This window comes from Sitophilus oryzae, unplaced genomic scaffold (assembly GCF_002938485.1).
Source record: "Sitophilus oryzae breed Bouriz unplaced genomic scaffold, Soryzae_2.0 scaffold_1297_pilon_pilon, whole genome shotgun sequence".
In the NCBI taxonomy this organism is placed as follows: Eukaryota; Metazoa; Arthropoda; class Insecta; order Coleoptera; family Curculionidae; genus Sitophilus; species Sitophilus oryzae.
The window spans coordinates 13,147,441-13,160,740 of record NW_022145945.1 but is presented as its reverse complement, the minus strand read 5'-3'; the positions used below and the strand labels follow the sequence as shown (position 1 = coordinate 13,160,740).

Below are 13,300 nucleotides of genomic sequence, written 5' to 3'. Positions count from 1 at the left end.
CCCGGTATACTATTTTTTTTCAAACAACAAGAGTATTAATTTTAATTTTTAAGACGTGATTGAATATAAAAAAGTCATTTTAACACCTAAGCCTAAAATAAAGCATTTTTACGCCGAAGCAAATAGCATGTTCTATTCTCAGGGCTTGACAGTGCCAGTATCTGAGACGGATTTAGAGAGATTAGTTCTTCACCTCCGATATCAGTCGTACCAAAGTTTATGGCACGAATGGTTTTGATTTTTTCTTCACAGAATCTGCATTTGCCGTTATTTCTTAATTTCTTAGCTTTAATCTACTGTTAGGTTAAGACATTGAGGAGACAGTGTTCCGTTAAAAACCCCGTGACCATCCGAAGATTGTTCTTTTTTAAATCAAGGAAAATCTTTGAAATTTTTTGAAAGAAATTTCTTCGAGTGTCTTAGAACTTTGGAGGATTCCCTTCTCAGGGTACGGAAGGAGTCTTCCAGGTTTTTGAGTTCTACTTTAAGTTGGTTTCTATAGGGAAGCAGAACGGTTCTGGTCCAGTTAGTAAGAGTGTTCCCTCCTTTTGTAGCTAGATCGTTTGCTTTTTCATTACCTTCTATCTCCTGGTGGTCTTGCACCCATTGTAGGAGGACTTTATTTTCTTTGCCTAGTTTGTTTAGCTCCTCTAGACATTTTTTAACAAACTTTGAAATTATATACGTAAGACTGTACATATTGTTATTATGATTGGGAGAAATAAACTGCACTTTTTGTTGTAATACAAGCAACTTTATTTATTCTTACACAATACATTCGAAACTTACAAATAACTTTTACCCCTGCTCTCTAAACCAACAGGTGTTGATTCGATCTGAAACCTACAGATTTCACTCTTTCCAAAAAAAATACAGTACTTGTCGAAAAATGTATGTTTCGTTAGAAATACGCTGTTATATAAATAAAAAAAAACGTAGACATTTTTATGAGAGTGGTAGTTATATACTTACACCTAGAGATAGTATTTTACATAATTATTTAGATTGATAATAATAGATTTATTATGTGCACGAACGATGATAATAACTCAAATAAAAACAGGATTTTAGTTTTAAAAGATTTGCTCAAGCTGGTGGTGGTGGGGGAAGAAGGGAAGAATTTTTTTAGATTTCTGCCGCCCGGCTTTCCTGAACTAAGTATACCTGGAAAAAGAAATATGTATTAGTATAACCCAAAATAATTGTAGTATATTCAAAGTGTGATTTAAAATTAATGTGTAAAATTTCACTTTTTTCCTGGCACAGCATGTGTAATATTGTTACATTAGGTGGGCATACACGAGAGGTATTTTTAAACGATCTGTCCCGCTGCTCGATCTGTCATTCCGGGTCTGCCAGGGGATAGATCTTTCATTACCCACTAACGTAAATATCAGATCTTTTTTCTTATTTTTTGACCGGAATTGATCTGTGATTAGTTAGTTGTCAATTTTCTCAAATTTTGAAGGGATTGAATCGCGGGTTAAATATTTTATACTCGTATAAAATCTCGGCAGATTTTCAGTAAAACATCCAGGATAAAGAAAAAAATGGCATTACTGGGTTTGTGTATGCTGAAAATTGTGCAAACAATGAATAAAAAATAAGTCACACAAAACTATGGGCACATATGTATATAAACAGGGTGTCCCAGAAATAAGTGCAAGTATTTTAAGGGGTGGTAGATCTCGATAAAAGAAACATATTTCCTCTTTATCGTTTTTCAAATAAGTCCAAAATAACGGAGTTATTTCACTTTGAAAATTTTGCAAAAAAAATGATTTTTTTGCTAAAATTTTGAGAACCACGGATCTTCTTGTAAATTTAATCTAATACCTATGTTGCCATATTATCAAGAAACTATGTTTTTTAACTAAAAACTAAAATTCCAATTTTTTTTTTTAAAATTTCGAATTTTCAAATTTTTTTTTCGCGAAAAAACCTCATAGGCGTGTTTCTGGGGTTGAACTGTACTACCAGTTAAAATACTTGCACTTGTTTCTGGGACACCCTGTATATCCTTACGTCGTGAAAAAAATGAAAAATTTTAAAAATTATCTGCGAATGTCTACAATGTATACATCTATACAATGTTCTATTTTATCAACAATATGTTCGGCAACGCAAGATTTATCCGGTCTACCATATCTTATCTGAGCTAAATGTTCTTTAAATCTAGTTAATATTGATCTTCTAGTTTGCCCAACATATTTCTGATTACAATCTTTACAAGAAATTTCATAAATACCCGACCTTTCCAGTGGAGGTGTTTTACTGTATAGATCTTAATAATTTAAAATTAATTAAACAAGTCTCAAATTACAGGCAATTAGATGCATATGAAAGCATCAGAATTAATAAATGTAAAGATAGTATGAACAGAGTCAACGGTCCAATTCCTTCAAGTTCTTTGTTCCTACTACTCTAGTGGCGGAAATCTAACTGTTACGCTCAGCGGGCTCTGACTCGGTTGGCTAGATTTTGCCACGCCCACTCGGTGCCCACTGAGCGAGTATATAAACGCTCAACTTGTAGATTGCACTTTAGTTTATAATCATCTGCTGATCATGCTAACATGGTTAGCGAAACGCGCGTCCAGTGTAAAAGTAAAAGTGTTTTGGTGTATTGTGGTGATTTAGTGTTTTTATTTTGCCATAATATTTAATAATAAATTAGGTAGAATATATAATTTATTAATTTTATTTTTATTTTAATTTCATTAATTGTGATTAATAAACTTGCGTTTATCTGATCAAGGAGGCTCAATTACACAAAATATCAACAGATAACTTTTAATTGGCATTAAAAGGCCTACACAATATTGATATCAAAAAAAAAGTCAGTGGAGCACATGTTTTTTTGGAAAATATTCCAGTGATAACCCATATGCACATCCCCGATGAATTTATCCACACTTTTTTAGCATTAAAATATGTAGCACTTATAGTAATTTTTACTGTCAAAATTTCATTCAAATCACTAAAAGTACTTGGAAGGAAATGAAAATAAATCGAAAGATTATTAAGACTTTAACACCCGGTAGCTAAGAAACAAAGCAGAATCGGACCTATTTTGATATGAAAAATAAATCTTATGACGTGAGGAATCTTATTACGTGAGGAATCTCCCCACGAGAGATGGCACATGTTTTTTGAAACATCCTGTAAATACCTGGAAATAGCTGTCGACGTATACATGGACCACATATTTGCAGTTTAATCAACCACAATTTGCTGTCAAGTCGAATCAACTTTTGCAGTTCATTCGACTACATCTCGACCACATTCTTGAAGTAGATTTGCAGTCCCATCAACTGCATCCTGCAGTCGGTTTAAGCTCTACTGTTATGGAATCATAGCCCCACCATACAATAGTTTAGAAATTACTTCTGAGGAGAAAGCATTGCTGTTACTTTTCTTAAGAAAAAAAAGAAGAATATGCACGGATAGTTTTGAATTTCGGAGATAAATGAGTCGGTATCAAAAGCTTCCTCCATGACGTCTAGAAGACAAATGAAATTGCGATTGCAGTTGGCTACAAAAGCCAGGATGTGGTCCGTGTACGGCTGTACCGGCGCGAACGTCAACGCGACCACTCGAAGGTGTCGACAGCAAATGAACTGCAGATGCCCACTTCGAATGCAACTCGACTCCCGTGTATGGCATATACTGTAACTACTACGATGAGCTGCAGTTCGCTGAAACGCGACCACAGTATCTGCAATTATGTGTTCCATGTACGTCGACCATAAGAACTATCTATAGGAAGTATAGTCCCATCTTAGGAAGTGGAAAAATTATGGTTTATGAAGAAAAAGAAGATAAGAGTAAAGAATAGATTATTATCTTTACCTGGCTTCCGGGTACTGAGCTGGTGGTAACGAAGGTGCGGTGCTTGGCGCGGATCAGTGACAGACTGCTTTCGGCCGTATCGGCGCGGTCTTCTGCGGCCTCCAATTCCCTCTGGAAGCGACGGACGCGAGTCACGGATTGGGAGGACACACCTTCCTGTTCCTGGAGCTGTCTCTTGAACAGCACGATCTTCTGGTTGGACTTGTCCAAGGCCTCCTGCAACAGGGCGATGTTCTTCTGGTCCTCTTCGCACTGGATCATCACTTCCTTGACGGTGCGTTCCTTCTTGCGCAGGATCTTGATGGTTTCAGCGTGACGACGTTTCTCTGAAAGTTAAATAATGTGTTAGTTTGGAGATGGAGTTTGAGGGGCAAGCGGTATCTTTTTTGCAGATAGACAAATCTAGGGTTAGATCTTAAAATACTTTTAATAAACGTCTTGTTTGCAAAAACATGTTTAGAAACTAGGATTATATTATGTGTCAATATACAGTGTGGTTCAAATTGTATTCGGGAAACTTATTAGGCAGCATATTCTACCGATATAAACAGATGTAGAATGTAGAATATTTAGAAGGGGAGTTAATCACCGCGACCTTACAGATCTATTGTGTGGCCCTTTCTTGAGTTATAACCACCATAAAGTATCAGGGCCTTAACAAAAGCCAGTATCTGAGATGGCTGCACAGAGGCCAGCTTTCCATTCTCGCCATTACCCGTACCAAAGTTCTTGGCACGAACGGTCGTCGTCTCGGCGCACTCAGTGATGAGGTTTTCTGGTGTTTCTCCATGTTCCCCACAGAATCTGCATTCGCCGTTGTTTCACAGCTTCAGCCTACTGAGGTGTTCGTTGAGGAGACAGTATCCTGTTAGAAACCCTGTGACAATCCGAAGATTGTTTTTACTTAAATCAAGGAAACCCTTTGATTTTTTTCGGTCGTAAGTTCTGAGGAACTTTTTCGAGTGTCTTAGAGCGTTGGAGGACACCCATTCCAGGTTACGTATGGAGTCTTCCAGATTCTTCACTTTCGCTTTCAGTTGGTTCCCGCTTGGAAAACAGAACGGTTCTGGTCCAGTTAGTGGGAGTGTTCGCTCATTTTCTAGCTAGATTATTTGCTTTTTCATTGCATTTTTCTATTATATCTACTATATTGTTCAGCTTCTCTATAGGCATCCTTTGACCAACTTCGAATTGATGGTTACTGAGTTGATCGCGTTTAGTGCTGTTTGACTACCAGAAAAGATGGCTATTTTCTGTTTTCGATAGTACTAGAGTACTATCGAGAGAGCAGTATAGATGCTGGGGAAGGTGCCCATTGATTCGGAGTATTTAGTTTAATATGATAAAAACAGCTAAGAAAGAAAGATAATAAATGAATAAGAAACTTCGTATAAATTTATGTCCTAAAAGACTTCGTTTCGGAGATACAGGGTGTAGGAGTTTCGTTTTTATTTCGATTTTTTCCAAATAATTTCTAGCATAATGTCAATATTTGGATGAAAATTGGTGTTTCGGAGTTTTTTTATATGAAACTTTCATTTTGATGTTAGCATGACTACTATTTGTAGAGCGTGCCACTTATATATTTTGGTTTGAAAGTGGTTTGAAGGGTAACTTTTCTTTTGTACCTGTATAATACTACTGAGTCAAAAATATACATTTGCGCCGTTTTTACATAAAAAAGGCTTCTTAGCAAAAATCACTACGACTAACCTTTCTGAAGATATTTGGAATGTAAATTATCAATACATGTCATTACTGAAAGAAATCAACATGTTGATTATAGATAGTTATTTGATTGAAAAAATAAATCTAGAAACTTTCTTTTTTAAATTAATTAGAGTTTTTTCTAGAAGAAATTTTGATGAAACGTTTCTATTAAAACTTTGGCACAAAAACGTTTCAAATTTTTGATTTAAGTCAAATAACTATCTAGTCGATATTTTCTATTTTTGTTAATGATGCCCGAGATGATGCCATATATTGATTATTTCGATTCCAAATATCTCGAGAACTATTAGTCGTAGTAATTTTTACCAAGAGACATTTTTCACGTAAAAAACGACTGAAATGTATATTTTTCTACTCATTAGTTTTATTTTTCTACGAAAGAAAAGTTATTATTTTTCAAACCAGTTCAAAAATATGGCTCAAAAATATCTCCTAGAAGTAAAAGTCATATTGACATCGAAATGAAATTTCTCATGCCAAAAAACTAGCAGACACGAATTTTTATCCAAATAACAACGTTAAGTTTCAGAAATTATTTGGAAAAAATCGAAATAAAAATTAAACAGACACACATTCTCTATCTCCGAAACGAAGCATTTTAGGACATTTATACGAACTGCTTTTTTTTATCTGCAGAATAAGCAGCCGAAGGAGTCTTTCCAGAATACAAAAATTCACACCACCCTGTATAGTTACCTTCGTCTAACTCAGATTCGAAATCGCGAATGCGGGCTTCCAATTTGCTGATGATTCTCTTTCCACCGACGATAGCGTTGGCTTCGACTTCCTCGAGACGTACGGATAGGTTCTTGACTTCGATTTCCAGAGACTTCTTGATGGCTTCAACCTTGACGACGCGTTCTTGTTCTTCGTGCAAGATTTCGACGGTGTGTTTAAATTCAGCCTAGAGTCGTAAGAAATACATTATACATTAGGGTGTCCGTTATTTACAGAGTTAATAATTAATTTTCATGAGGCCCTCTAAATTTTTAGTTTATTGTATAAAAAAAATAACAGACCATTGTAAACCCTTAATATTCACAAACCTTGCCCCAAAAACGATTCATCTCCCAAGTTTGACGGGAATTTGCCACTTTTTGCAAATATATATTTTTTCTATCGACCTTGTTCTCTTGCAGCCATGGCAATTGCATATTCTTATACAGGATTGAACGCTCTACAACAAAGGTCTCTAACAATTTTTCGATAAACCTACTGCTTCAAAAGTTATTCACGGTTAAAATTAACCACTCGGTAAATTCCTAAATTCTTCAACCTTTTTGACAAAATTATGATTATTTTTGAAAAATTTAATCTATTACTGTAAAAATATACAATTCTGATGGTGTTAAGGTTGTGAAGTATAGCTGATTTATTTTAATAAACATTCTTTAGTTGGATTTTCATATTTCTTCTTATACTCGCTTACAATCTGAATCACATATTGCTCTTCATCTTCACTTCTAGATAAAATATTAATGTATTCTTCTGATAATTTAACAGCTCTTTCTGCAGTATCATTAACTACTCTCAAATTTTTAGAAAACTTATATGTATTATTTATCGGTATCAATATTAAACCGTGTAAAAAATTTTAACGAATTTAAATTTATGAAATAATCAATGTTTTTGTTTATAAACCATTTAAAATCATTCTGATTAAAAAGAAGCGTTTAGAAATATCGAAGTTTTCGTCATTATTCACTTTTAAAGCTTCAACCATTTTCTGTCTGATACTATAATAAGTATTATAATTAACTACCTGTCATGCATTCAATTGTTTTTCATGATTCAAAATTGTTTATTATGGTATCATGAAAATTGCTTTTTTTCAAATAATAGATTAAATTTTTCAAAAATAACTATAATTTTGTCAAAAAAGTAGAAAAATTTAGGAATTTACCGAGTGGTTAACTTTAACCGTAATTAACTTTTGAAGGAGTAGGTGTATCGAAACATTGTAAAAGACCTTTTTTGTAGAGCGTTCAATTCTGTACAAGAGTTACATTTGGTGATTGTCATAGCTGGGAGATAACAAGATCGAGAGAAAAAAACATTTCTAAAAAAAATCCTTTATGTGTATTTCGCCACTGCACTGCAAGAAAATCTACAAAACAAAATAGTTATATTTTGTAAACACTTCTGCGTTAAATCTAAACGGACACTGCTTGTCAGAAGTTATGTTTACAGTTATAAAAATTTGCCTAACAAAGAAAAAAATGCTTAAACTTAACTTAAAATGCTTAAGCTTAACGTTTCGGAAAGTTTATCTCTTTCCGTCGTCGGAAGCAAAAAAAAATACAAAGAATAAAGAAAAAAACAATTTAAAATATTTAAATTCAACTATTCCAGAACACTTTACTTTTTTAAAACAGATACGTCTACAAGAAACGTTCTGTTAAAATGACATTATATATCCAAGTTAAACTTCAAAATTAACAATTACTACCTGATAACAATTACTTAATAAGGTAAAACCAAAAAGCCCCAAACTTTCTGTATGATTATTTTTAAATTTTACGTATTTTATGTTTATTTATGTTATGTTCTTTAAAATCAAAGAAGTGATTGCCATACATTACTAACATCCACAGATGCACGAGCAATACATTTATTTTTATTAGATTGAATTAAAAAAGCCTCTTTTATTTTTCTTTTAGAGGCTATCTCTTCTTTCATTATAATTTTAGCGTTATTAAAATTTATTCTGTGCCCTCTGTCTGACAATGAATGCTGACAAATCTTAGATTTGTGAAAATCTCCCTTTCTTAAATAATCTTTATGTTCTTTAATTCTAACATTTAAGGGTCTAGATGTTTCACCAATATAAAATTTATCGCATTCACATGGTATTTGGTATATATATTTTTGTTTGTTGTTCTGTATTCATTGGTTTAGTATGTGATAAAATGGATCTTGTGTTTTGAAAGTGTATTTTGTGTTTTGAAAGATGTTCGTATGTTATATTGTTTTCCTATCCTTCTTATTTTTTCCGAAACGTCTCGTATGTATGGAATTGTAAGTTGTATTTGTATATTGTTATCATTGTGTCTATGATTTGGATATACATATATGTGTCTATTTTTTGCAGTGCAGTGGCGAAATACCCATAAAGGATTTTTTGAAGAGATGAATCCGTCACATAGGTATAGGCATTTAAAAAAAAATATTTGCAAAAAGTGGCAAATTCCCATGTAATTTAAATGGGAAATAAATCGTCTTTGAGGCAAGGTTTATTGTGAATATTAAGGGTCTACAATGGTCGATTATTTTTTTTAGACAATAAACTAAAAATTTAGAGGGCGTTGTGAGAGAAATTATTTTTTGAGAAAAACAACTTTGTAAATAAGGGACACCCTATTATATATTATCCTCGGTAAAAATCGTACCTGGACACGTTGGTAGCGTTCGTCGGAGATTCTCAATTCCTTGGTGACTTCATCGTAGTCGGCGACGACGGTGGACAATTCCTGTTCGATCTTGCTCTTGGCCGACTGCAAATTGACGTTGAGCACGTTCAATTCGTTGATGCGGGTGCTGGCGTCTTCGAAAAGTTGTTCGGCTTGTTTCTTTCCACGGAGGGCCTGAAAATATTTAGTTATTAGTTTTAACTCTTATACACATGTGCGTTCTTCTACATTAAAATAATTTTGCATAGTTTATACCAAGAACAGTTGTTTATACCATTAGCGTTCAATCTTTTTACTTAACAACCCATTTTCAAATTAATGGTTTCAATATGCCTCCTGTTTCTGTCTGTAGAGCTGTTCCAAATCTGGAGATATGGTGGTATAATAGGAGTTTTTCTTCCGAAGTGTAGTATTAGTTTTTTGTATGTCACATTAACTTTTCCTTGTTCAGTATGATTTCTATTTATTTAGGAAATAATTATGTTTGGCTCTTGGCAACCCATTTCCAATTTTTATTAAGATTTAAAAGGTACGCTCGTGGATTTTCGGAGAGGGCATTCTGATAAAAGCACGGTCACAAAAGAGACAGGGGACAAAAACACTCCAGAAAGAACATCAAAAACACTCCAGAAAGAACACTTCATAACAACAGTCCAAGATGTAGCTCTTTACTCTCTTTTTACTTTTAGTTCTTAATTCAGACTGTTCCTATTCGCGGTTTTTATATCTAAGTTTACTTTTAAATTAATTATTAAAGATTTATTAAATAAAATATTTAATCAAGAAGAAGTGTAAATTATTATTAAAAAGCAACAGAAGAAGATGCAGAAAAAACCTCAGTATTGTCAGAGTTCCTTACACTACTAAAGAAAAACAAAACAAAAACTTTTATCAATAATAAGTATTTTAAATAAACTTTGCTTTAATACTACGGCTAGCAAAGGTTAGTCTTGGGTCGAGATTTCCATATATAAGAAGGAGTACAATGCGTTTATAATGTACTGAACAAAGAGAGAACAGTAAACACGTTGCCAGACGTAGAAAATAAACCGAGACACTGTGCACATTGCTAAGAGACATGAAAGGGGATATAGCAGATACAAAAAATAAAGGTTGTACATCATGCGTTCAGCTGCATGATTTAATTACGTGTCGTGATACTTTATTTGTTTATTTATAAACGAGTCGTTGTAATTTTCCATATGCTTGAAAATTTTTAAGTGGAAGTTAGAAACACTTGCATTTTTGGTAAAAATAAGTGGAATTGGGTTGGTGTTTGACAGTGATCGCGCTATTAGAACTCTGAATTCAGAAATCGATGTTTTGAAATCTATTAGAAATAATTGACTGTAGTTTTTTCAAAAACTTTCTTAACATCTCTGCTATATTTTCTTCGCAGACAGTATGTGAAAATCTTTATAAATAAACAAGTTACGCGATTGCTGAAAATTGCTATGCACTAAAAGTAAATGGGTTGTTTAAAATTTTTGAATGGACAAAAACAACCTTATATCCAATTTTTCATATTTAAACATATTGTAAAAGATCCGATCTTCAAAATAAAAAAAAAGTTTCAATATTTGAAGTGATTTTTAAGTTATGGCGTGTTATTTAACAATGAACGTCACGCCACAAAAGTTATTAAGTATTTAGATTGAGTCTTTACTTTTTTCTTTTACAAAGAATCTCTTTGTTCTATAGATTCTTATCTACTTACGGATTCATAGTTGCCCCTAATTTCTTCGGCTTCAGCGGTCAATGCCTGTACTCTCCTGCTGGCAACGCTCAATTGATCCAAGGTGACTTGCAATTGTCTCTGGATTTCCTCGTAGTGAGCCTGGATCTCGGTCAGTTGGAACGATTGCTTCTTGATGGTCTGTTGCAAGTTGATGTTGGTCTTGTTGGCGCTGTCCAAGGACATTTCCAATTCGGTGATTTGGATCTGGAGCTTCTTCTTGATGCGTTGGACCTCGGTCTTGAGACGAGTCTCGGCTTCGACGACGCGAGCGTTGAGCTGCTCGATTTCGATGCTGGTAGCTTTACTGAAAACGAAAATGAGTGTTACTTATTTCATAAAAAAAGAGCACCAGATAAGTGTCTTTTGAATATTACCTGAAAACAATTTTGTGTGCACTATAAGTGGGCATATCCGGGTGCGTCTCAAAAGTGGCTCACCCCTATAACTTCTTTATATTTTCAGATAAAGAAACGAGATTTGGTATGTTAGTATATGACATAAATTAGGATTGATTGACGTATTCAATTGTTTTTGGTCACTTCCTGTTTCACCGGAAATGACTACAACTTTTGATTTTTAAATGGCACCCTCGGTATTTTTTTAATTTATTTAATAGAAAATGACATTCTGAATAGAATGACATATCATATGTCAACTTTTGACATTCTCACTTAATAACAAATCGTATTATAAAATTCAATCTAGAGTCCCATGGCTATGTTAAAAACACTAATTCTTAATCAAAGAGCCTTGGAAAAATAGATTTGATTTTGTCTAATGTTTTTAGTGTCTTGTCCTGGCCAGTTAGAAAAAGCTCAAATCGTATTTTTAATCATATCTCAATTTTTTTTAAATGGATCGAGAGTGGCTTATTAGCATATTTGGAAAAAGCATTTTTTACGAATAATTTAATACTGTTGCGGGCCGGTGTGGACTCGACCTAACCTCACAATATGGCCCGCCCTCGGATGACCTTAACATCGCATAGACACCGCAATGATTCATTCGTTCGAGAAGAATCGAGTCCCACTGGAATGGACGAGTACATACGAGAACATTCGAAAACCTTCTCTACGCACCTAACGATCTATGGACAATTCTAGAGTTCTTTACCTGCCGGTATAAAAGCCGGCGGCCGTGGCCTTACAGGGGGGCAGTTATAAATATACAGTTGACGCGCTAAAATTCAAAATAAATTCTTAGTTATAAATCGTTTGTAAATAGTTCTATAAGTCTTTTATCGTTATTATTTTTGTTCATTAGTGTTAAATAAATAGTGTTTAAATAAATTGTGACTTTCTATCCACACGGAACCGACGAAAAACGTAACAAATGGTGTCAAGTGTGGCGTGTGTGATAGACTAGAGAAATAAAAAGACTGACGATGGCTCCGAGAAAATTATTGAAAGACCTGAAAGTGTCGGAATTAAAATGCATACTGGAAGAGAGAGAGTGCGAGACAGATGGAAAGAAAAGCATTTTGCAAGCCAGACTGAGAGACGTTTTGGTGGAGGAAGGTGAGGATCCTGAAACATTTTGCTTTGAGTTGGAAGGTGACCTTGACTCGTCCTTACAAAAATTAGAAGATAAAATTACGAAAAATTCCGGGAATTGCAAGACAGTTTGAACGATAAAATTACAGAGAATTCTCAAAAATTAGAAGACAGTTTGAAAGATAAAATTATGGAAAATTCCCAGGATTTAATTAATATTTTAGAAGATAAAATCGCAGAAAATTCTAAAGACATACAGGCCAGCTTTAATAATAAAATACTTAATTTAGAAGAAAAGATAACAGAAATCCAGGAATCTTCCAGGGAATTAGAAGAAAAGATTATAGATAATTCTACAGAACTACAAGACAAAATAACACAAATTGAGGACGATGTAAATAAAAAAATCGAAATTTTAAAACAAGAAATAGAAAAGGCCAATTCACCAAAATGTCAAGAAACATCGGAGGCACCGAAACTAGTCGAAAATAAGTATATCTCAAAGTCAGTTATTAAGCCTCCACAGTTTGACGGAAAAACCGCTTGGGCCAATTATTTTTGCCAGTTTGAGGCCGCTGCGAGAGCGAACGGATGGACAATCGCTGAAAAGGCTACCGCTTTGACTGTCGCACTGCGAGATGCGACTGATATCCTGCAGACATTGTCACCATCGGAACAGGGAGATTATCAGCAATTGGTACGACATTTAGAAATGAGGTACGGCCAAGCTCATTTGGAACATGTCTATCATTCCCAGCTAAAAAATCGCATTCAAAAGTCAAATGAGTCTCTGCAGGAGTTTGAAGCCGACGTAGCCCGCCTCGTTCGCCTTGCGTACCCTGCTACGCCAGAGAATGTAATGGAGCGGTTGGCAGTACAGGCATTCTCCGACGGCTTACGTGACAACGAGACAAGACAAGCACTTCTCCTAGCCCACCCAACGCACTTGGTGGATGCTTTAGCACGTGCCCTAGAATTTGAGGCCGCGAAACAAAGTTCTCGGTCTTTTAGGAAGAGTACGGGCCATCGACGAATGTTCCGACGAATCCGTGGAAGGGATTGTTCGGAAGGTAATGG

General features: G+C 34.6%; 1 protein-coding gene across 1 annotated transcript in view; it reads right to left on the bottom strand.

Annotated features, from left to right (window-relative positions):
* Window positions 1-732: 732 nt before the first annotated feature.
* LOC115874816 (paramyosin, long form-like) overlaps window positions 733-13,300 on the bottom strand; it is a 55,887-nt gene continuing 43,319 nt past the window's right edge. The window contains exons 10-14 of the mRNA XM_030890115.1: window positions 10,710-11,034; window positions 8,972-9,166; window positions 6,279-6,486; window positions 3,852-4,177; window positions 733-1,164 (exon numbers count right to left, since the gene is read on the bottom strand). Of these exons, the coding sequence (XP_030745975.1) occupies window positions 1,126-1,164; window positions 3,852-4,177; window positions 6,279-6,486; window positions 8,972-9,166; window positions 10,710-11,034 (1,093 nt within the window). The 3' untranslated portion in view covers window positions 733-1,125. The remainder of the gene's footprint in view (window positions 1,165-3,851; window positions 4,178-6,278; window positions 6,487-8,971; window positions 9,167-10,709; window positions 11,035-13,300) is intronic.